The 24,814-nt window shown below is 41.4% G+C and overlaps 1 protein-coding gene across 1 annotated transcript in view; it reads left to right on the top strand.

Annotated features, from left to right (window-relative positions):
- AGBL1 (ATP/GTP binding protein like 1) overlaps positions 1-24,814 on the top strand; it is a gene marked incomplete at its 5' end in the record, with an annotated part of 671,581 nt that overhangs the window by 445,236 nt on the left and 201,531 nt on the right. Inside the window, 1 exon segment of the mRNA XM_032621686.1 lies at positions 24,215-24,231. Coding sequence (XP_032477577.1) covers positions 24,215-24,231 — 17 coding nt within the window.

Here is a 24,814-nt window from a genome sequence, read left to right as displayed (position 1 = left end):
CTTTATCTTTAAATTTTGCCATTTTAATTATAACATGTCGTGGGTTTGGACAAATGTATGCAACATTACAGTATCATACAGGATAGTTTCATTGCCCTAAAAATCCTCTGTGCTCTGTCTATTCATCTCTCCCTTGGCAACCACTGATCTTTTTACTGTTTCCATAGTTTTGCCTTTTTCAGAATGTTATATAGTTGGAATCATACAGTATGTATTCTCTTCAGGGCAGCTTTTTTCACTTAGAAATATGCATTTAAGGTACCTCCCTCCATGTCTTTTCATGGCTTGATAGCCCATGTCTTTTTAGTGTTGAATAATAGTCCATTGTCTGGATTTACCACAGTTTCTTATTCATTCACCTACCGAAGGATATCTTGATTGCTTCCAACTTTTGGCAGTTGTGACTATAGCTGCTATAAACATCCATGTTCAGGTTCCTGTGTGGATAAAATATTCAACTCCTTTGGGTAAATACCAAGAGCATGACTGTGGGATAGTATGGTAAGGCTATGTTTAGTTTTGTAAGGAATCTTCAAACTGTCTTCCAAAGTGGCTGTACCAATTTGCATTCCCACCAGCAATGAATGAGAGTTCATGTTGCTCCACATCCTTGTCAGCATTTAGTGTTGTCAGTGCTTTGAATTTTGGCCATTTTTGTACGTGAGGAGTAGTATCTCATTGTTTTAATTGTAACTCCCTAAGGACATGGGATATGGAGCATCTTTTCATATGCTTATTTGCCATCTGTATATCTTCTTTGGTGAGGTGTCTGTTTAAATTTTTGCCCCCACCCCCTTTTTTAAATTGGGTTGTTTTCTTATTGATAAGTCAATGGGATGTCTCAAAGGGAAAATCTATTTATAGAGAAATAGTTGCTATTATGCAAATTTCATGTTTCTCCAATGGAGATAAGAAAAATCGAGGCAGTACATGGATATACTTTCAGAGGCTTACAAATTATTATGATATTTGAGATTATGTCCGTAAAGAGAAGCATGCACTGGATAAGGTGGAGGACCAGCTTATAACCAAGTACTATCATTCACGTTTGGTACCTGCATTTCCATTGGTATTTACAATTGCTTTAACACCAATGACACAGCAATGACATAATTCTTTTTTTTTTTTAAAGAATTGTGTTGCATTCTGTTTTCTTAAATTAATTAATTTATTTATTTTTGGCTGTGTTGGGTCTTCGTTTCTGTGCAAGGGCTTTCTCTAGTTGGGGAAAGCGGGGGCTGCTCTTCATTGCGGCGCGCGGGCCTCTCGCTATCGCGGCCTCTCTTGTTGCAGAGCACAGGCTCCAGATGCGCAGGCTTAGTAGTTGTGGCTCACGGGCCTAGCTGCTCCGCGGCATGTGGGATCTTCCCAGACCAGGGCTCGAACCTGTGTCCCCTGCATTGGCAGGCAGACTCTCAACCACTGCGCCACCAGGGAAGCCCCCCATAATTCATTTTTAATGCAGTACTTTTGAAACCAAGGTCAGTAGATGCCTGCTAATCTGTGGATATATTATTTGGAATCCAGAAGAGTTTTATCCCTTTATTCCGTAATGAGGAACACCAGAAATATCACTACATGTCTTTGATCCCAAACTACAATAATTTCCACGATGCTATCAGAAGACTTCTTGTGCTTTGGCTAGAGACAGGCTTGGGCAGGTGAGGGGGCCAGCTCCTTGTCCTTTCCCTCTAATTCACTTCTCAATCTCAGATTTTTACATCAGGGATGTAAGAACAGGGAAAAGTGTGTGTCTAAACACAACCTTGTCTTTTTCCCTATTGACAAGATGACCTAGAAATGTGGCTCAAAGTCTGTGGTCTTGTAACTTCTCACTGGGAAGTAAAGTACTTGCGTACTGAGAAATATAAAGGAGATGGAGGAAAAGCAAAGAAGACCTTCAGCTGCCTTCCGAATATATGACCTGAGGCTGAACTGCAGGATTCATAGAAGGGACCTGGTAGCTATTGCCACCAGGTGATGGTAGCAAACTGGATAGTATCACCCACTGGAAAGGGCATCTTGGTCATTGCATGCTGGAATGGAGACCTGAGTCAAATCTGATTTTTCAAGGGAAGCTGTGAATCTGATTCTAATGTGAAATCTCCTAATTTTCAAATATTGGCAGTGAATTCATATCTGTTTTAAAGCCCTGTGACCTTAATGAAATATATCTGTGGATAAGATCTGGCCCACTACAGGGCTTCCAGCTGGTGATGTGTTCTCTGTGTGGGTTCACTTTGCCGGTGATTTGCTGGTGAGAAATTGCACTTTGACAAACACAAGGTGGCTATATAGAAAAATACACAGGAAGGACCCTTAGTTTAATCTTGTAAGCACATTACTTTGTTTTCAAACATATTCACGCTAAAACATCTTGGTTTCCTCTCCTGAATGTGTAAGGTTACACTCCCTTTCTGCATGCTGCCTGATCCAACACTCACCCACACGGAGAGATACATTCTTGAAGTGGTTGAAGTCTTTACCGAAGTAAAGATTTATAAAACTGGCCTTCCTCATGTGGATGACTAGATCTCAGGCTTTGCGCAGCAGGCACAGATGAAAGGAGTAGAATTATAAAGAGGGCGTGGTGGAGGAGGGACTCAGAACAGAAATCCCAGGAAGTAGAGTTGCTAGGTTGCAGAGGCCTGAAGGTTAGCCATCAAATGATGTTACAGATCTTCCAAGCTCTGTAGAAGAAAAATGTGGTCACCTGAGAAACACTCCCTGGTCAGAAAAGTCTGGTGCCTGGGCTTACACATACTTCGTTTATACGTAAGTAGCTGTAGTAGGGAATATAGATGCCTATGGGGGCAGGGGTGCATGGAATTGATTTGTATTTACCCACTCTTGGGCTTAATACTACCTCAGTGATCCCAGGTTACAGAACTCACGGAGCATGCTGTATGGTCTCCTCCAAACACCTCATCCTCATGCAACGCTTCTTGTTTAAAAAAGAATCCATGTATTCTAATAAATGACTGAATAGTAATAGGACTCACGTGAGAATCTTCATCCCGATAGTAGCCATGTGAACAAATCTTACTCTCTTAAGATAGCGGGGAAGAGGATTTTTAAGTGACCTACTTTTGTAGAAAAAAAGCAAAGCAAAGCAAAACAACAACCTACCTCTAGTGGAGACCGTAACGACGTATCTAGATTTACCCCAACTACTTATTAAATGCTAACAATATGCTGGTGTTTGTGTTCTGTTTAACAAACCCTATCTCAAATTTTTACTTTAACTTTGATTATACCCATCTTATAGATGAGCTCAAGCATCAGTGAACACGTAACTTGCACAAGTTCACAGAGCAAATAAGTGACAGAGCTATACATCAGAAAAGACCGTGTGCTCCCTCTTCCCTCCAATGGTGCACCAAACCTTTCATGTCCCTTTGGGGCACACAGATTTTTTTTCCTATTAGAAACTTAAATAGAGTACTGGTTTAATAACCAGGTGATCCCTCCTTTCTTTAGCATAGTCAATTAACCAAAGACAGTCATTGCATCTCTTTTGCCACAATAAAACTGTGGTTATGAAAAGTGTGGGTAACCGGATTTCACCAGGGCCATGCTGTCAGGTTAACACTGTGAAAAATGGTCCAGCACAACTGTTGGGAAAGAAGAAAACTTAGTCAAACAACTGGTTCTTTGGTCCACGTGATACTATACAGAATGTTAAGGTCAAGCAATCTTGAATGCTTAAAAAAAACCCAGAATATTCAATATGTAGCAGATGGGTTTGAAATGTCTACCTTTGGGTCCTCAGTCATGAAGACACACTTTCTTGGATGGGAATGAAAAATGTAGCCTGGTAATAGCTAAGAAAACTAGCTTGTTCTGCCCCAGAGGGCAATAGATAAACTAACAATGTTTCCTAGACTAAGTCATGCAGTTCTTGAAAATTTCTGCCTCTCAGAGTGAATCCTGGTCTTTCAATCCCCCTCCCCCCCCCCCCCACTTGCTGTCAGTCAGTGTTTAAAATGGGAAACACTCGAATCTGGTTCCTAAACCATTTCCAGCAAATCTGTGAGGGAAAGAAAAGGATCTCTGATTTATACTTGACTCTAAAGCTCCATTTCACACTCTTCTGAGACATCCCAAGAGGCCTCCAAAATCAGCTCTTATCCCATTTCCATAAGCACATTTTTTCATTTTTCTTCTTCCTTCTCTTCCCTCCATTCTCTTGCTTTTTGCCTTTCATTATGTATTTGTAGAGGCCGTGATATAAAAGAGACACCGTACTAGGCTCTAGACCAGTGGTTCTCAAAGTGTAGCCCCTGCAGCAGCAGCAACAGCATCATCTGGGACCTTGTTAGACATTTAGATTCTCAGGCCCACTCCAGAGAATGAGTAGGCCTCATTCTGATTCATTTGCTGAATTGGAAACTCAGGGGTGTGGCCCAGCAATCCGTGTTCTAACATGACCTCAGGTGATGCTGATACATCATAACGCTCAAATTTAAGGACTACTAATCCAAATTGAATGGGACTGGTATCTGCCCTTGGCAACTTCCAATTTGGTGATGGGAACAGCATGAAAATTAATGGTTATGAATTTTATGATATAGGTATGCACAAAGTATGGGGGAGAAAAGGAAGGACAAAGTTAAAATTAATATTTTGAGAGAAAACTCCAATGCACTCTCTTTTTATTGTCCAAAGATTGTTGTCTATACATTCACATATTTTCAGTATGTGGTCTTTCCTAAATTAGTAGGCACCCAGCCATTACTTATCTGTAACACCAAACCAGGAGAAAATCCTAACTCCCTTTTGAGGATTTTTCAATATAGAGGATACAAAACACACCTTTGATATTTGTATCCATTTGGAAGCCATTCAGTTTTTCTTGGGCAGAGAATCTGAACCCAATTAAAAATCAAAAGAGGGCTAGAAAGAGGAATATTCAACAACATGGTGGCAAAGGGCTAATCTCAGATGCTGCAAGGTACAGCGCAATGCACAAGGGAATGTGGAAATCTCTGCAAATTTGTTGCAGCCCCTTCTGCCAAGGGGTTCCGCCCCTCCCCATCCTGTAATCTAATCAGAAAGCGGAAAGCCAATTTACATTTCTGTGGGGGTTTTCCTATCATTATGTTATTTTTAAAGTATGGTATTCAGCAGGCTACAGCAGCCAAAGAAGTGGTTCTTATTAAGAGAGGCAGCCCATTTGCAAGATACTGTGAAAGCAGCGGCTACATGAAAAAGAGGCTCAGAGGCAGAAGTTTACTGTAAATTCAGGGTGAGTCAACAGAATGACAAGATTGCCAAGAAATTTAATTTGATCTTGTGCTGCCTTAGTTTGAAAGCAGCTTGTATTTAGAATGAGGGGCAGACTGGGGGTGCTGTCCTCTACAGGGGTCAGAACACACCTGCACTATTGTGAGCCTTGTCCTCTAAAAGAATATACCAAAGGTAAACCCCAAATCCCAAACCCAAATTAGACTCTTGCTGCTCTGCCTTCGAAGTGTGAGGCATAGATAACATCTTCACCCTGCTCTTTACCTCTTAGAAAGTTGTGTGGGGAGGGGAGAAGGCAGAGCTTGGAGACGTTGTATCTCAACCAGAAGGAGACCAGCTCACCTGCAAGGGTCTTTGAATATGCAAATAGAAGCCCCCAGAACTGAGTCTGAGAGAAGGAGCTGAAACAGTCTTTGCTCAAGTCTCTGCCCAAACATCCCTCCGCAGGAGGTCTTCCCAGATCTTCTGATTTTAAAGAACATCCCCCTCCCCCCACATTCTACCTCCCCCACTTTTCTTCAATTTATTTATTTATTTTTTTTTTCTGCGGTACTCGGGCCTCTCACTGTTGTGGCCTCTCCCTTTGTGGAGCACAGGCTCCGGACCCGCAGGCTCAGCAGCCATGGCTCATGGGCCCAGCTGCTCCGCGGCATGTGGGATCCTCCCAGACCAGGGCACGAACCCGTGTCCCCTGCATCGGCAGGTGGACTCTCAACCACTGCGCCACCAGGGAAGCCCCAATTTATTTTTTAATTGAGATAATAACCTTGAGGTTTATAACATTCTATAAGTTTCACGTGTACAACATTATATTTCTACTTCTATCTACCCTACTGCGTGCTCATCACCAAAAATTTAGTTTCTACCTGTCACCACACAGCTTATCCCCTTTACCTATTTTGCTTTCTCTCCTGCCTCTTCCCCCTCCATAACCACTACTCCTTTCTTGGTATCTACATGTTTGTTTTTGTTTGGTTTGGTGTGTTTATTTATTTTGTTTGTTTAGATTATTCCACATGAGTGAAATCACACAGTATTTGTCTTTCTCCATCTGACCTAACTCTACCCTTTTACTAGCTTTAGTTTTCTTCTTAACACATAACAGTACTTGACAACACATATTTATTTGTTTCCTGTTTGTCTCCTCACCTGGGCAGGGGCTTGCCTATGGCCTTCATTGCCTTATTTCCTCCTAGAGCTGTGTTTGACACAACCCAGGGATGGGGAAGGTAAACCAGAGAAGAATTTCAGGAGGTGGGAACAGGGAGATTGTGATCTTGGGTGGCCTCGGCCTGCAGCAGCTTGAAGCAGCATTTCGGTTCCCAGCCAGAGATTGAAGTCAGGCCACGGCAGTGAGAGCGCTGAATCTTAGCCACTAGACCAGTGGCCAGTGACAAGGCCCTGGCCTGTCAGCTTTGTAGAAATGAATTTCCACAGAGAGACAGAAAGTAGTGAAGCAAGTAAAGTGTTTATTAGGAGGGAAAAGAGTACGTATGGATAGACACACGGGTGGGCTCAGAGAGAGAGTCGCACCGTTGTGGTAGTTTGGATCACTTTTATGGGGCATTTCTTCCAGGTTTCCTTTGGCCGGTCATCTTGCTTTGCCTGGTCCTGAGTCCACATTTGGTTTATCTCAGGATCCTCCCATGTATGTGAATGCATCTCTTAGCCAAGATGGATTCTAGCGAAGAGGCCTGTGGGTAGGTTGACATCACTTACTATGCGGTGGCGCCCCCTCCCTTTTTGACCTCCAAGGAGCCTTTCTGCACATGTGTAGTCAGGAAGGTCTCCTTGACTTTGAGAATGAGGAATACATGGTCTTTCATCTCTTATCTGGGCAAGGCACAGCTTCTCCTCCCTCCTGCTATTTTGGAGTATCTGTGCACAAAGGACAAACTCCAGCTGTTCAGCCTGGGGCTCATCTATCTCCTGCCTCAATTGCATTGATTAGAGTATCAATTACCACAATATAATAAGAGAAAAAAGAAAACTAGTCATTGGATTGAATTGGTGGTCACCGTGAGATGTTTCTGTGAAGGTTGGGAATGTGCAGATTGCAGAGGGTTAAGTGATAAATGGGAGATGAGACAGGAGTGGGCAAGTAGAGGACACTGTCTCAGAAATGTCTGACTGACGGGTGAATTCGGAACTCGTACCTCTTGTCTCATTTTGTTATTGACTTGACTTGCTGTTGACCCTGGGAAAGCTATATCATATGTTTCCATAATGCCAAGTCATTTATTATTTCTCCAAATTCATAGATTTAGGAACGTTACCGTGCTTGACTTTATATAGACAAAAATAATCAGTTGATTAATGAATTTTTACCCTTCACTCATAAATGTGTCAGATTTTAGACATTTACATTGGCTGTCTACCTCCACCCCAATTTTCCCACCTTTTTGTAAATTATACTTAAAGTTGATTTAAGAAGGAGAGAAAGAAAGAAATCTAAAGGGCTAGTCATATATCTTTAGATCTTAATTGTGAAAAAGGACTATCTCTTCTGTCTCCTCCATCACCAGGAACAATTGCTAGCTGGTAGGAATTTGTGTTGTAATACTTTACTATTAATAAATATTATAATCACTTTCTAAGTTAAGCGTTGCTTCCTTTAATCTCTCTCTGCTTAAATGTGAGATTAGCTCAGTCCCTTCTTAGCCTTGGCAAGCTACCTTTGGCCTGCCCTGCCCTTTGATCTGTAATTTCTAATTGCATTTCATAAGGGGTACTGCTTTTACACAATTTATTGACCCTTTGACAGGAATTTGGGTAGTGTAATTTGACAGAATTGATGTTTCTTGCAATCTGACAGCTGTTTGGATTTCAGTCCATAGCTGAGAACAATATTCCTGTGACCTTTCAGAGCCACATTTTTCTTTTGCTTTAAGAACCAGGCACAAGAGGTTTGAAAGAACTGCCCAAACTGACTTTGACAGTTGGAAAAATGTTGCCTCTGACTAAAGTACGAAGGACATACTGAACATAAGTTCAAAATCTAAAACTCTCTAGAAGACAGTTAAGGATGAGAAACTGCATGGAATTCTCATCTACTAATTGTGTAAATGTTGATACCCCATAATTTATGGTAAAGTCTGACAATTAGAGGTCCAGTTAGTAATGTAAAATTTCATTTGGGTTGATGAGAATATGGTGTCATCGAAAGCATAACTAGATATTTTATATATTAAGTGAAATTGTGCGAAATTTTTGTTTTCAAAGATTGAAAATGGTTGATAACATCAGTTGTATATGGTTCAACTTTATATCACACACATGTGAGCCTGGGGTGGGGTAGGGAGAGACAGAGAGAGAGAGACAGAGAGAGAGAAAGGCTGGAAGAAATTAATTTACTGTTTCGAAAGGCAAGTACTTGGCAACAGAACTTTGATAGTAAAGTGTTGTTTTGCCACTTAAAACATGTTATTGCTATTGGATCCATGATTATACAATATTAGTGGAACTAATATCTACTGAGGACTTCCTATGGGTCAAATATTTTAAACATTTCATTTAATCACAATATTTCTGGGAGGTAGGTCTTTATAGCCTCATTCTGAAGATGCAGCTCAAAGAGAGGGAACAAGTGTCACAAAGCTACAAATTGATGAAGCAGGGCTCACCCTACAGGATGCTTCCACCTAAGACTGACTCTCCCTCCTGCACAGTCTGGAACTGAAGAGTGATTCGGTGGTTCATAATCTGCTCCCTCGATTGAATTTCCATCAAGACTTCAGTTTCCAAGAAAAAGTTTGCATTGTCTTGCCTTTAAATAACTGCAGTTTTGGTTAAGCAAAACAGGATTAGGCTAAGGTGATTTAAAAGACCCTTCCCCACTCTGGATATGATTTATTGACTCTAAGATGACACAGGCAGATCTATTAAGGTCATGAAACAAATGGAACTAAAACATCTTCCTCCAGGTTTGGTTCCAGGACCACCCTCATTAGAATCACGTGGGTCTTTTATTAAAAATATAAATTTCTGGGCTCCAGCTCCAGACCTACAGAATGAGAATCCTTAGGGATAGAGCTAGGGAATCTGTATTTTGACTATCTTTTCCAAAAGCCTGGCATTGAGTAACTGCTGTATAAATGAGTATTAATACTGTAATATGAATACTACTAATAATTCTTAGACACCTTACATTTGAGAACCACTAAACCAAAGAGTGTAAAGAACACATTCAGGTGTATTTGATACAGAACACCTGTCCTTAATCAGAAAACAGGAAGTGGATCACACCTTGATCTGATGTAATCTCTGGCAAAGAGTTAAGAGTTCATTCTAAGAGCTCTTATTTTGTTCTCCATGGATCCTGCTGCATCTTGCACTTCTCTATTTCGCTGAGCCTCTGACATTAACGCTTTCCCTTGGGCCATAAGTACTGCCCTTATTTTATAATTGCTCCTCCCCTTGGACCTGAGAACAAATGCAGGCAGTAAATGTCATTAGAAACCATTTAGAGGAGTGGTCCGCAACCTCTTTGGCACCAGGGAATGGTTTCATGGAGGAAGATTTTTCCATGGACCGGGGCGGGGGCGTGGGGATGGTTTCGGGATGATTCAAGCACATTACATTTATTGTGCACTTTATTTCTATTATTATTACATTGTAATATATAATGAGATAAGTATACAACTCACCATAATGCTGACAGGAGGCGGAGCTCAGGAGGTTATGCGAGCGATGGGGAGCTGCTGTAAATACAGATGAAGCTTCCCTCACTCTCCCACTGCACACCTCCTGGTTATGCGGCCCGGTTCCTAACAGGCCATGGATGGGTACCGGTCCGTGGCCCAGGAGTTGGGGACCCCTGATTTAGAGCTTAAAAAATATGACTTCAAGAGTCAAAAATTTTGTGGACCCTTTTGTAATTAGGGCCCCAGGTATCTGTGGCCAGGGGAAGCCCTGATCTAGTTCAAACCTCTTCATTCATTCATTTATTCATTGCAAGGCCAATATATATTGAGTGCTACCATGAGCAAGGCACCATGATAGGACCAAGAGATATTTATTATCAGTTATAGTGTCAAGCACATACTAAGTACTCAGTATATCTTTTTAAAGAGATGTGATATCTATCTTCAGCAAACCTACAATCTTCCGTGTATAAAGACTTGACTATACTTTATGTCTGGCCTAATAACAAAGATCACCTGTGAATGGAATGGAAGAGCCTCTTACGATCTAACTCCTGACTTCCAGTTTTTCCCTTTCTCCATGCTTCTCTCTAATATCCTAAAACAGAATGAAAAGTTCAGTGGAAAATGATGAAGTTCAGATTTCATTAGCTTTTGATATCACTATTTCTTGGGGAGAAAAGTCACATTTTTGGGTGACCTTTTTAGTTAATTCGCAGCTGGGAGAAAATCATCCTTAGTGTTTTTTCTATTTATAGGTAATTAGACTCTGCTGGTAAATATGGTCCTATGCAGTGGGCTGTGCTATGGGGGTGAACAGAGGTGGAACATGGCTCTCATCCTTTTGACCTCTGATTCCCAGACCCTGAGGCCACAGCAGCTAGTAGAAGAATGACAGCAGACTGTGACAAGCACCAAATAGCATCCAGAGGAGAGAGGGCTTACTGCTGACCTGAGAATCAGGGAAGGCTTCTCAGGGTAGGAAACATCTGGACTAAGCCTTATATTTTATATGATCAGGACTTTGACAAATGGAGCAAAGGAGGCCATTTCAGGTGGCAGATGCCACATATGCAAAGCAACTGAGACGTAGACACAGATGCACATGCAGAGAAAATGGGCAAACTCTTGATTTCTACAAGGGTCTACTCCTGGGTAGTTCTGTACAGAGTTCAATCACTTTTATTTGATCAGAACCCAGTCTTTCCTGATCGAGGGTTTTCCAGACTCACCAGTCTTGGCCACATAACTATTCTTCCAGACAAGCAGGGTCACAACTGACCTTAGAGTGTTTTTATTAAAACAGTGTGGTCTCTCCAGTAATATCACTTACTTGTGAATTTCCCAGATGGAAAGGGGACACCAAATTGGTGGTGTCAGGTACAATTTCCATCAATAGAAGATGAAAAGAAAGGTCCGTGAGGTCACATGCAGTCTGTCTCTTGAGGATCAGGACAGGAGGATTCTGGAATGTATTCAGTTTCTTGCACTCCGTGCAGCACAGACTTACGCGTTTACATTTGTATGGCACCTTTCCTCAAAGGAAGTGACTTCACTTGCGGAATGGCAAAAGGTCACTTGGAACCTGAGTTATGTGGAGACGCAATAAACTTCATGCTGTCAGGAAGTTTGCCCTGAGGCTCCTCTATGGTTTCCTCCCACTTATCCACTTGCCTGCCTGGGATATTCTAAGCAATTTCACCCTTGCTTCCACCCTGGCCTCTCCCCCGCCCCCGTTTCCCCAGGGCTTCCCCAGTGACCTTAATTATCAACTCCTCAAATGCACATATTTATCGCTTTTCGTCTGTCCTCAGAAATCAATCCATTGGCTGCATGTAGCCCCTTGGTTTAACCCTTTCATCAGTTTCCTACCTCCTGCTGGTGCATTTCCATGTCCTAGTTTGAAAGGACTGGAGAAAATCCACACATTAGATCCTCATAATAAGGGACTTTGCAACCTACCAGCTGTGTGATTTTTCCACTTCTGAAGCTGAACTTTGAAATATTAGCTCTTTTTTTCCCTCCCTGCTACAGCATTGCATGACCAGTCTAAATCCCACTAGCTGCCCGTGCCCATGTGTCTCTTCTCACGATTCTTGATTCTTTTTCAAGTTTGCTCTGTGCTTTGAATATTTCTCTTCAAAGGCAGCTGCTGCTCTTTCCCTCCAGTTAAGTCTCCTTTTATTATACTCTGCTCTCTGGTTGCTATTGCTGCTAAGTTCCCCTGCCTGTCTCTTCTTTCTTTCCTGGCATTTGCAACCCTTTCAGTTTGGAATCACCGGAGAATTTCCTTCGTGTGAGGTCATCTTTTGCACATGGGGTATGAATATAGATGATAATACAACTAAAGGTAGCAACTATACTTGCAGATTTTATTTCGTTATGGGTCTCTGCTTTTAAATCTTTCTCTCTTGTTATACTGTGCTGAGCAAGGATGGCGCTCTGTTGTAGGATTCAGGGAAGTCAACTGGCCTGGTGGGGCAAGTGCAGGATTTGGATTCAACAGATCTAGGTTCAAATCCTTGCTCTGCCACTTACCGCCCAGGGTTGTGTTAGTTAAATAGGTTACAAACGATCAAAAACTGGACAGCTTAAAATTGTTCGCGTAAGTTCGTGTGCCCAACCCACAGGCCAAACAAACCGAAACGCCAGTTTGGAGCAGAGAGAGGTTTATTGCAGGGCCAAGCCAGGAAACGGGTGGCTCCTGCCCAAAACACTCCCGAGGTCCCTGAAGGGTTTCTGCGAAGCATTTTTAAAAGCCAGATGAGGGAGGAGGGCCACAGGGTGTGTGATCAGCTCATGCACAGTTCTCTGATTGGCTGAGGGTGAGGTAACAGGGCCGGGTCAGAGGGGTTAACATTGTCAGTCCTTAGGCTCCAGGAGGCCTGGGGCTATGTGCTCATGGTTGTCAAGTAGTTAACATCTTCCATTGGGGGGGGCAGTGTTGACATCTGTAAAACAACTCAGGAAATATGTATGGAACACTGTTTTCTGGATACTTCAGGTAGGAGCTAAAGCAGAGGATATGGGGGAAGGGCCTGTCCCCCCCCCCACCCCCGAAAAAGCCCCATAGAGTCCTGCTTGGTTACAAAATGAAAGAAATGTATTCTCTCATAGTTCTGGAGGATAGGAGTCCCAACATCAAGGATTGGTTCCTTCTGGAGTCTGGGAGGGGAAATCTCTGCCACGCCTGCCTCTTTCCCAGCTTCTAGTGGCTACCAGCAATCCTTAGCCTTCCTTGGTTTGTAGACACATCACTCCAGTCTCTACCTTCATCTTTTCATGGCTGTGTCTCTGTGTTCTCTCTTCTTATTATAAGAATGTCAGTCATTAGATTTAGAGCCCACGCTAAATCCAGTATGATATCATCTTAAGACTTAATTACATCTGACAGGACCCTATTTCTGAATAAGATTACACTCACAGGTACCTGTGGTTAGAACTTGGGCATGTCTTTTTAGGGAATACTCTTCAACCCGCTATAACCTTAGTCAAGTTTTTAAATCTCAAACAGTTTTGAGCCTGTTTCCTCATCTATAAAATATGGATAATATTGCCAACCAGAATAGTTGTTGAGCGAAATAAATCACAAAATGTCTGGAAATCCCCTAGCATTATAGTGGGCATATAGTAAGTCATCAGTAAATATTAATTTCCTTTTCTAAAATTCCAATGACTCTTTTGGTATGGCATGTTAGAAAACATATGTGATCTTATTTTACAGATTGAAAAATTAGTTGTCTCAGATCTAGTGCTATATGACTATAAGAAATTGAGAAATAAGTTTCCCTGTAGTAATTCATCTGCAAGACAAAGTTGGAAATTTGGGGGAAGAAGAGGTTCAGACAAAAGCCAGGCAGGCCTAATTCTTTCAGTCAATAAATATCTATTGAGCACCTACTGAGTACTAAACACTGACTAAAAGAGACAAGAGCCCAGGCATCATGGAAAAAATGGTAATAAAGAATAACAATAAATATGCAATGCAAGGTAACTCCAGGTTACTGTAAATAAATAGAGAAAATAAAGCAAGACAAAGGAATGGAGCATGGTGGAGGGCAGAGGGGAAGGTGAGTTTTGAAAAGGTAACAATGAAGGCAAGTTATGAATGGAACGAGGAGTCATTCTATGCAAGGGGTTGGGGAGGACACACATTCTCCGCAGAGGGAATAGCAAGTGCAAAGGATCTGCGGCAGAAGGAGGAAACAGACAGCCAGGACATCTAACGCTGCAGGAGGTGGGGTAGAATTTGGAGGAGGAAGATTACATAGAGCCTAGTAGGACAGGGTTGAGATTGGACCTGTCACAGGTGCTGAGTAAGATCCAGTATGGCTGGCAGCACAGTGTCCAAGGGCAACAGCTACCATTGGCTGCAATTTGGAAAGACAGCCAGCAGTGTGGATGGAAACCACCAGAGCTGGTTCTCCTGACATTGGGCCATTGTCTAGGTTACATAGAACTTCGCCTTCCTTCTCCAACTCTAGTCTCTCTCTCCTGTCCAAACTGTTATCCAGCTATGGGAATATCACCATCTCTGGATAATTGTTCATGTTCTTTTTATTTTATTTTAATCTGATAGAAGTAGATGGTAATACTCCAAGACACTTCGAGAAACCAGCATAGAACAAAAGATGCTTTTCAGACTGTCAGTTCCTCCAGTACAAGCGACATGATAGTGCCTTTCTAAATAATTTCACAAAATTACAAATCCTGTTAAGTGAGTTTACTTACACTGGTAGCTGTTGTGTCTCTTTGCCTGAAGCTACACTCTGTTGTGTTTTGTTGTGTACTTCACCGGGAAGAGGCCAGAGTTAGAGTTAATCCCATTCCAGCGTCATGTCCTGCGGTACTCAATTTTTAATAAAAAATACTTTCTCAAAATATAAAAGCAAGCATGAAAAGATAAAACTGGAAGTAGAGGTCTTTCCAAAAGGGAAAGAAAAGACACTGTGAGTATTGGGAGGAAGAAGAGAGAGTGAAGGAAAGCTGAACAAAGGCAGGGCGAGTCTAGGAAAGGGCACAGGTATGTGAGTAGTGAATAGCATTGTCTCCTTGTGGTCTAATGAAATTTCCTGCACCAGTGCACACAGGTGAAATCCTGTCTTCTAAACTTCTCTAGAAAGGCACTGAGATGTAGGGTTCCTTGTTCTTGCTGTTGGACACTGACTATGGAGCAAGAGCAAGTCAAACTGTAATTATATTTTAAAAGTATGAGATTAACTTGTATTGAGAGATCAGATCTAATACAATAGCACAGTTATTAGCCCTTGATCAAGCTGTTGGGCATGGCCATATTCAACATTCGGTAACATTTATAGAGCACCTACAGTATACAGTGAGCTTGATGGGGTGGGTAGGGAGCTATGGAGAGAAGGACATGGCCTCTGCCGTCTGGAGGCATTAAGTACTGATTCTGAGTCATTTCCTGTGGTTTTCACCCCTTCAGTTCTTTTCATCTCCTTTCTCTTGGGGGTGTTCTGGATTAACACCAAAAGGCCAAAAAATCTAATTGGGGTGGAAGTGGGGCTGGGCATTGGAGGAATACTGAGCATGAGCTGAAGTCAGAAGGCTGAATGTTCCACAAACTCAGGCCAGCAGCTCTCACTCCGCCTGTACCCGTTCCCACACGCTCTTGGTTTTACTAAGGGACACTCTGCTGTGATGAGCCAACCTGGCCACAGGGTGTCACAACTGCCCCAGAGACTCCTAGACATACTCAGGAGAGAAGGTCTGAAAGGTCAGACCGCAGCTGCCTGTAGCCCCAACTCCTGCTACGTGATTCAGCCCTGAGTCAGCCAGCTGCTGCAGAAACCATGCAAAACGTTTCTTATTGCTGCCAGGGCCCTGCCAAAATGGCTCCAAAATTGCTCCCTAGGCCTTGAGAGGCTCCCTGTATAACAAGAGGAGGGGATCTAAATGCTGGCTTCCCCCATGGGTGGGGTGAGGGTATGGGAACAGCCCAAGGCCTGCTTAGGACTGTCTCCCTCATTGGCCTTCAGTTAATCAGACCCAGTTTACCCCTGGAGGGATTTGCATCATTTACCTGGAGAAGACCTGGCAGGGAGCCAGGAGACAACAATTTCAGTGTTGGCTCTGCTTCCTTCAAGCTGGTGATCACAAAGCAGGGCCTTGGTTTTTTTATTTGTAAAATGAAAGCAAATCTTTTTAATTCCAAAGCATTAGAGAATGATCTGTCATGTGTTACGTTGTTAGATGTTTCGATTTCATTTTCTTATTTGGCCTTGTTAGTTTCTAAGGTGAGAAGAATTAGAGTAGCCCCTTTCTGCAGACACAGAAACTGAATTTCTGAGAGACTAGAAATAGGTAATGGAAAGGTCATATAGAGGAGACATTTCATTCAGATCTGCCTGGGTTTATTCCACCATAATTAAGATGTGAGTTGACAAACCATATCCAAACCTCTTATGAATTCTGGGAACCAAATGTAAGACATGATGAAATAAAGGGCACAGAGGATAAATTTGAATTAGGCTCTGTAAAAGGTAAATTCTGGATCTTTGGGATAGAAGCTAAATTTGATTTGTGAATCAAATGTTAAGAACAAAACAGGATTATGTGTGTAAAGGAGAAATGGGAGAAAGAAAACTAATTTCAATTACATTCCACCAATATTTAATGAGGTTCTCTCCTGAGAAACTTACTGGTTAGGGCAGCAAAAGACATGCATCTCTTGAGGGCAGGTGATAATCCAGCCACACCAATATCCAGGTTCAAAGGAGAGTAACAAAGGGCTGGCGGAGAACAAGCAAGGCATTTCGGGAATTTGACGGAGAAGGAAACCATACCCATTGGTGGAACTAGGTCAGCACCATGGAGAAGGTGTTATTTCAGTTGGACCCTAAAGAAGAGCAGGACAGGGCAGGTATAAAGGATGAACTAACTGAAAGAAAGAAATACATAAAAAGAAATTAAAAAAAAAAAAGCTTGCATTTGGAAAAGTTTTATCGGTGATCTCTTTTATCGAAGTTATTGGGCACATAGGGTAGATAGACCTGGAAGAGTTAATTTGGAATCATATCGTAGCAAGTCTTCTTAAAAGACAATTTTGAGCTTGGTAGACAAGATGGAAACAGAGTTTCGAAGCAAGCTAGCAATGTAGTTTTTACAAAAACTTCCTTGTCTATTGTACCATAGTGGATGGATTCTCGAGGCTGGAGATGAGGCAGCCAGATAAATGTTTAGTGAAATAACCTTTGTTAGAGATAAGGAGAGGTTTAACTAATTTGGTGGCAGTGGGAGTGAAAATGAGATGTTAGATTCACCAAGGTATGAACTTGAGGACTTGGCTTCTGATTAAATACAGGTTGGGATACTGGAGAAAGGGTAAAAAGAGGCTGAGGTTTTGAGCTTCCGTGGAAAATGAAGGTGCTGTTAAGAGAGGCAGAAAAGTCAGGAGGAGTGAGAATCTTCGAGAAAACTAACAGGAGGAAGTATATAAAGAGAAGAGAAGATGGATACAAATGAAACACTAGGGAGAACTTATATGATGGAATGAATGTGAGACAGTAACGCTAATGGAAAAGACAGAAACCACCAGCTGAGGCACAGAGTTACAAAAGAAGAGAATTCCTAAGCAACGAAGAAGCAAGGTCAGTAGTGTCAGGTGCCTCGGGGATTCAGGAGGACTGAGGCGAAGCCCCTAGATGTGCTCATGAGAAAATCACGATGGCTTTCGATGAGGGTTGTTATAGCACCACTGCCATTCTCTCTGAACATAGAGAAGCTCTGTTTGAGCATTTACATTGATAACTTCCAACACAGCATCCCGCCCATCAAATGCGTTCAATGAATGTTTGCTGAATGGAGAAAGGAAAACACACAAACACAGTGCTGTGTAAGAAAGCTGTAGGCATGGATATGAAGTTGTTAAGGAGGGAGTGGCTTCTGAGTAAGAGAGGGCAATGGGCCTCCTCTGTCTTTCCAAATAGTTCTGAAGGGGGAGACAGAGGCAGCTTGGGCTAGCACAGTCCTTGAACTTGACAACAAATTGCCTGTGGGGTTGTCACATGGACTGCTGGCTCCCACCTCCAGAGCTTCTGACTCAGTAGGTCTGGGATGAGTTGCCTAAATTTTCATTCTGACAAATTCCTGGATGATGCTGATGCTGCTGGACCAGCTCCCACGCTTCGAGAAGCACTGAGCTACTGAGAAGATCCCTGGATACTTAGTTAAAAGACCTAGAGTGAATCCCAGTTCTTTCTTATTTGCTGTTTGATGTTAGACACGTCTCTGCTGATTTCCTTCTATGCAAGATGAAGATCTTGCCTGCAACGTAGGTCTAATAGGAGTGTTAAGTGAGATCTATCTCAGTATGTACTTAAAACAGATTTACTGAACTCAAATTATGAGCAGTTTTTAATAAGAGACTCGCTAGAGGTTAAGAAGGTAGCATAGAGGAGAAAAATATTTTTATTTTGCTTATTTAAAAAGAAATGGAGAGATCTGTGCATGTTTGTGGGCAAACGATTTGGTCCGAATCAACTTATCTCTGTGAAATAGCAGATGAGCTGGCATGAAACTTGTATCAATCTGTCTGTGTGAGCAGGACATATAAGCCTGAAGGCAGCTGTATCATTTCGCTGGTACAAAGTTAACTGAAGCACCTGAACTACACACATTGAGAAGGGGAAGGATAAAAGGAAGCACCCTTAGAGTCATGCATAGATGTGTAATTTGTTTCCAATAAAAATGGAGATGAGGCTGGAGCTGTATAACCATTAGCTTGGTCCAAGGTTTAATTTTTTTATGTTTGTATTTAGTCATTTTTATGATACTGACTTCCCAGCTCACTTCTGGATAAATCCATGCAGCACTGAAACAAATGCCAAAGAAACGAAAAAACCCTCTTAGAATTTCCCGTCCATTTTTTTTTTTCTTTTTTTTTTTTTTCCCGTCCATTTTTATAGTGAGTTGACAGATACTACATTTGCTTTGTTTCAGGCCCTAATCAGTTCATTGTTAAAAGGAAAAAAAAAAGAGAGAGATAAAGGAAAGAAAACAGGTGAAGAATAATTTGTATGGGGCTTCTGGTCATTACCCTCCTGTTATAACTCTCATTAGTAGAATGGATTAGCATTGCATTAATACATAAAGCGATAGAGGATGCTGCCACACACACACACACACACACAAAGATGCTTATTCTGCTTGCAGATACATTGCTACCATTTGCTTGCTAAATTCAGCTTCTTTACTTTTTTTTAATTTAGTGCTTTTAAGAGACTAAAAGGCTCTCCTTTGATGGATTCTCTTTCTGTGTGGTCAGGATGCAGGCCCCAGGGTAAGAGAGTGGCTGTAGGTCTGTCCAGCTGTGTTGTGTGTAAGGGATATTCTGTGCTTGCTTGTGTACCTTGGGTATTAAAAATCCAAATCCTTCACACCCTTTCCTTGTTCTTCTCTTGGCTGTTGACAAGGTAGTCGCCCAAGCGCAGACAGAGAGAACGAGCCTGTTCCTTGAGAGTTTTGGTGTAATTCAGCTCTGATGGATTGTGTGACTGAACTACCAGGGACTCCTGAATGGCTCTGCCATGGGTAATGGATTGAAATGGAGACTGAGGGCAAAACAAAAGCTCCCCACACTCCATCCCCTACTGAGATGAGGGAAGTTACAGGCAATAGTGCCAAGGTGGAAGAGAGGGTGTGCTGTGTTTCTCAAACATTCATCTGGGTACACCTGAGATATTGTTACAAAGCAGATCTGCTTCCACAGGCTCCCATGGATACAGATGCTGTTGGTCCGCGAAACACTTGGAGTCACCCTGACCAGTGATGGATTTCAGCTCCTTCAATTTAACTCTCTGTCTTCTGTGACAAAAACAACTAGAATTTTGCTCAGATAGCTCCAAGAGGGCCATGTAGTTTTTCTATCAAAGAAAAAGAAAATGAATCAACAGGATTGAAATCATATAGGAAAATCCCCTTGATAGTTTTCCCCCAAGGTGTAGAGGTGAATGAGAGCATGAGGTAGTGAGAACTGTGTAGAGATTAACAGTGGAGTTTGCCTCATTTTTCATTCTAACCCTAGTTATTAATTTTTAGGAAAGGTATCCTTATGTCACAAGTTCCTGAAAGGAAGCGGGAGCAGACCTGGGTTTGGGAGAAGAAAAAAAGTCACATTTATCAGCACTCTTTGTGCTAATCTTAACAAACATTTCAGGTTTTAATCTTAGCAGCAGCCTTAATGGGTAGGTAATGTCATATATCAAAGATAAAGGAACTCAGAGGGGCTTAGAGAGATTCAGAGAGATTGAGTGACTTGCCCAGAGCCAAGTTACTAGGAAGACCTATAGCCCATGTTCCTTTATTTATAAAAAATACTGCTTCTGACTTATTCTTTGAGACCTGTAGTTTGGTTTGAGGCCTACTAGTATCTTTTATTTATGGCTTGCATCATTTCCCATGAGATATGTGTGGCAGCCTGAATGCCAAAACTTCCTGGAAGGCTAAGCACACATCCCTCATAGGATGCTGGGAGGTTTCCTAGTCTCACAAGAGTCCCCAGGAAGACGTACAAAAAGGCTCGTAGTTAGGGGGTCAAGTGGCTCCTCCCACTGCCCCCAGCTCCTGGACCTCTTCCTCTCTGAACTGCTGTCCTTCCACAGAGCTGATGGCCTCCTTCTACTGCTTCTGCCTCCACCCACTCCTGTTCCTTCTTTTGCTGAGGATTTCCAGAAACTAGCAGTCTTCCCTGTTTCCATTGGGTTCCCTGCTTTTCTAGTAGTTTCGAAAGTTAATGGGGTCCATTTGAATTATATAGTTGCCACTCAGGACAAAGGAAGGAATTTACCTGGATCACACAAATCATTCAGATTGCTCAGATCTTGCTCCTGGATGTCAAGATTCCCCCACATCCATCCTCAGAACCGTGGCAATAACATCTCATCATAGTTGCTTGCACAAGGGCTGCCTTCATTGTGAGTTCAACTAGCCTGTGATATTTAGGTGAGGTTGCCTACAAGTTACAGGATCTGAACAAGTGTATTAGTTACCGCTACTCTTAAGATGCATGCATAATATTGGGGTTGTTCTCCACCAGCATCATTTTGTTTTCACAGTTACTTTAAAATTATTTTATTTTATTTTATTTGCTAATGTTATTGCTGATTTCTTTCTTATCCTTCTTGTCATTATGGAGATGATTTTGCTTCAAACTAACCATTCTCTGCTCACTTGCATTGTTCAATTGTTAACCAGAAAGCCTACAAAAAACCCAAAAGCAATATTTGAAGACAATACGGATGAGAACTTTCTATATTTGATGAACATAGTGAAACTTAACAGTAGGTAGACACAGTCAATCCTTCACACAATAAGTAAAAATAAATCTTAACACATTGTACTTAAACACATTGTACTTAAACACATTGTAGTAAAAATTCAGAACAATTAAGAGGAAAAAAATATCTTGGAGACAACTAGAGAGAAAAGATAGCAAACACCAGTTAATACTTACAGAGAAGAGGTACATATGTACAGAAGGAGAGCTGGGTTGTGTAACACTAAGTTGATGAAATTTAGGTGAATCATTACCTTTCATAGTTTCTTACATACCCATTAATTATTGTCTGTATTATTAAGATATGCCAGATTGGTTTCACTGTGTTTGATTGCACCATGAATTATTGTTTATGTAATCTGGTCACATGCTCCAAATTTAAAAGAAAGAAATACATATCAAGAGAAACTTGGTTATGAAATAAATTAGACTGTGACATCTGACATCATGGACATTCTTCTATGTTGTTTATATCCTGGAAAGTACTTAGCAGAATGCTTCACATGTAGTGAGTTTTCAATAAATAAACACTGCTGAAAGAATGTTAGAATCCTTGATCTTCAGCAAAATTCTTCTTTTAAATTTCCCTCATGTTTAGATAGGTAGTTTCCAAGTGGGTTGTATTAACCCCAGGAAAGTAAAAAGAACCATTCTGTGACATCTTGGAAGAAAGTCTTAGAACTTCTTTCTCGTATTTAAAACATATTTTTAGTGGATGTTTTATACAATATATCCTACATTTGTACTGTACTGTATGTAAACAACTTCATAAATAATCCATTACACTTAAAATAGGTGAAAGCGCAAATGCTAATATGTATGCAAAAGCAAAAGTATTTGGAATGCAAATCAGTACCACCAGAAGATAGCACTTCACGCTCATTAAGATAACTAAAATAAAAAAGACAGACAATAACAAATGTTGACAAGGATGTGGAGAAATTGGACCCCTGGTATACTGTTGTTGAGAATGTAAAATGATACAGCCACTTTGGAAAACAATCTGACAATTCTTTATTTTTTTTAATTTTTATTTATTTATTTATTTTGCGGTATGCAGGCCTCTCACTGCTGTGGCCTCTCCCGTTGTGGAGCACAGGCTCCAGAGGCGCAGGCTCAGCAGCCATGGCTCACGGGCCCAGCCGCTCTGTGGCATGTGGGGTCCTCCCGGACCGGGGCACGAACCCGTGTCCCCTGCATCGACAGGTGGACTCTCAACCACTGTGCCACCAGGGAAGCCCATGACAATTCTTTAAATTGTTTAAAATAGAGTTACCATATGACCTACTGGTTCCACCTCTGGGGATATATGCAAAAGAAATGAAAACATATGTCCACACAAAATCTTGTACATGATATTCATAGCAGCATTATTCATAAGAGCCAAAAGGTAGAAACAATCTAAAAGCCCAACAACTGATGAAAGAATGAATAGAATGAGGTATATCCATCCATACAGTGGATATCATGACGAGGAATGAAGTACTGACACATGCTACAACACAGATAAACCTTGAAAATTTTATGCTACATGAAAGAAGCCAGACACAAAAGGCCACATATTTTATTATTCCATTTATTTGTTATATCCAGAACGGTCAAATCCATAGAGACAGAAAGGAGATTAGTTGTTGCCTGGAGCTGGGGGGAATGGAAAAATGGGTAGCAGCTGCTAATGGGGGTGATGAAAGTGTTCTAACATTAGATAATGATGAGGGTTGTACAATTCTGTGAAAAACAAAACACTAAAAAACAGTGGTTAAAAAAACAAGAAAGAAAAATGTGTATGAAAACCACTGCTGTAGATAAACTCACACAAACTGGTTGAAGCCAGTATAACTTAGAAGATCATGAGAGTAAAAATATTCAATTCTATTTACATTAGGTTGCCACATTTTTTCCTCTTTTTAAATAGCACAATCTCTAAAAGATGTTTTTCTTTAAATTATACCTGTAAGCTTTGATTTAACAAGAGATGTCATGTTTCATTTTGTGTATGCTCACAGTGGTCTAAAAGGAACCCCACTGGATGTACATTGAGGAATTAGGACATGCTGCATAAAATTGTTCTGTGAATTAGAAGAAAAACAATTTTATTAGATTTGTAATCTGTTCTCATTTAAGGGACTGTGGAGAATAGAGAAGAATGAGTTCTTCATATTCTATTTAAGGCTGGAAGGCTCCGAGTTTACCCGTTATTCCACCTCTTGACCTGTTTTTGGATGGCAGGGAATTCCCCCCCACCCCTTTTTTCTCATTTCTGAGTAATTATCAAGGGCAAAGTACTGTTGGCTTGAATTGTCATTCAGATTGCTGTAGATGGCACTGTTTTAGCTCCCTGGTTGGAGGCTAATCTAATAAATAAATCCAGTCTAATATCTGGTATTCTTTCCAGAGAGATTACTTAAGGATCCTGATGTGTTTGACAGTTACCTTGAGTTCTTACTCTGGGAAAAGTAGTTCTGTAGGTATGCTGGTGCTGGAAGTAAATCCAGCTTTTGTGGGGACTTCAGTTGAATTTGGGAGATCCTCTATAAGAAAAAGATTACAAATTTTAAATATAAAAATACTTATAAAAGTGAATTTCTGTTTAGAGAGACAAAAGACATAACAAATCACACAGGTAAAATGCTGCCAAACCCCACCAACATGAAATCTAAAAAAAACCCAACGCATTTCAAACTTTATGTCTCTCCCCTCCTTCCCAACTCTCACTGCCAGGTGCTGTAGGACATATTTGGAACACAGTAGAATTCCTGGCCCAACTTTCATGTCACATCATTGGGTGAGTCATCAAGTTGGAAGTAGGAGAGTTATTGGAAGCTCTTTCTACACCAGGATAGTAGCTATGACTTAACTATACAAGGGATTCACTATGAACCTTATAAATGGGTATCACTAACCAGAAAGTAAATATATCCCAACTCAACCCCTCCTGAGTGTGATGCCCAAAATGCCATGGGTACCACCTTACCACACCACAGAAGGGGAAGTGTGATGGAGGGAAGTGGGAAAGTGACATTATCAGAAAGGAGACAGAAGGCAGTGTTAACTCATGGCTATTAAAATTCCCACTTCTGTAAATTTATTGACAGTAGGGCTGTGGAAGGAGTTTGTTAATGAAAGGTTTGAAGCTTAAGCTTCTTTAGCTTCATGGTAAATATGTCTCCGCTGACCTCTCCTTTTCAGAGACATTTTGCAGATATCCATTTTTTTTTAATTTTAATTTTAAAAATATTTATTTATTTATCTTGTTGCACCAGGTCTTAGTTGTGGCAGGTGGTCTCCTTAGTTGCGGCTTGCAGGCTCCTTAGTTGTGGCTTTTGCTGGCTCCTCAGTTGTGGTACATGAGCTCCTTAGTTGTGGCATGCAAACTCTTAGTTGTGGCATCCGTGTGGGATCCAGTTCCCTGATCAGGGATCAAACCTGGGCCCCCTGCATTGGGAGTGCAGAGTCTCAACCACTGTGTCACCAGGGAAGTCCCCAGATATCCATTTAAATGAATCTGTTTTCCCCATTTTATCTGGGCAATTTCATAGGAATAACAAGTTCATAGGACATTTTGAAACATTACAGTTTAAAATTGAGGGACTACAGAAAAAGAGGCAGCATGAGAAAAGTATTCTTT

The sequence above is a fragment of the Phocoena sinus genome, chromosome 2 (genome assembly GCF_008692025.1).
Source record: "Phocoena sinus isolate mPhoSin1 chromosome 2, mPhoSin1.pri, whole genome shotgun sequence".
NCBI lineage: Eukaryota > Metazoa > Chordata > Mammalia > Artiodactyla > Phocoenidae > Phocoena > Phocoena sinus.
This window is presented reverse-complemented; position numbering and strand designations above follow the sequence as displayed.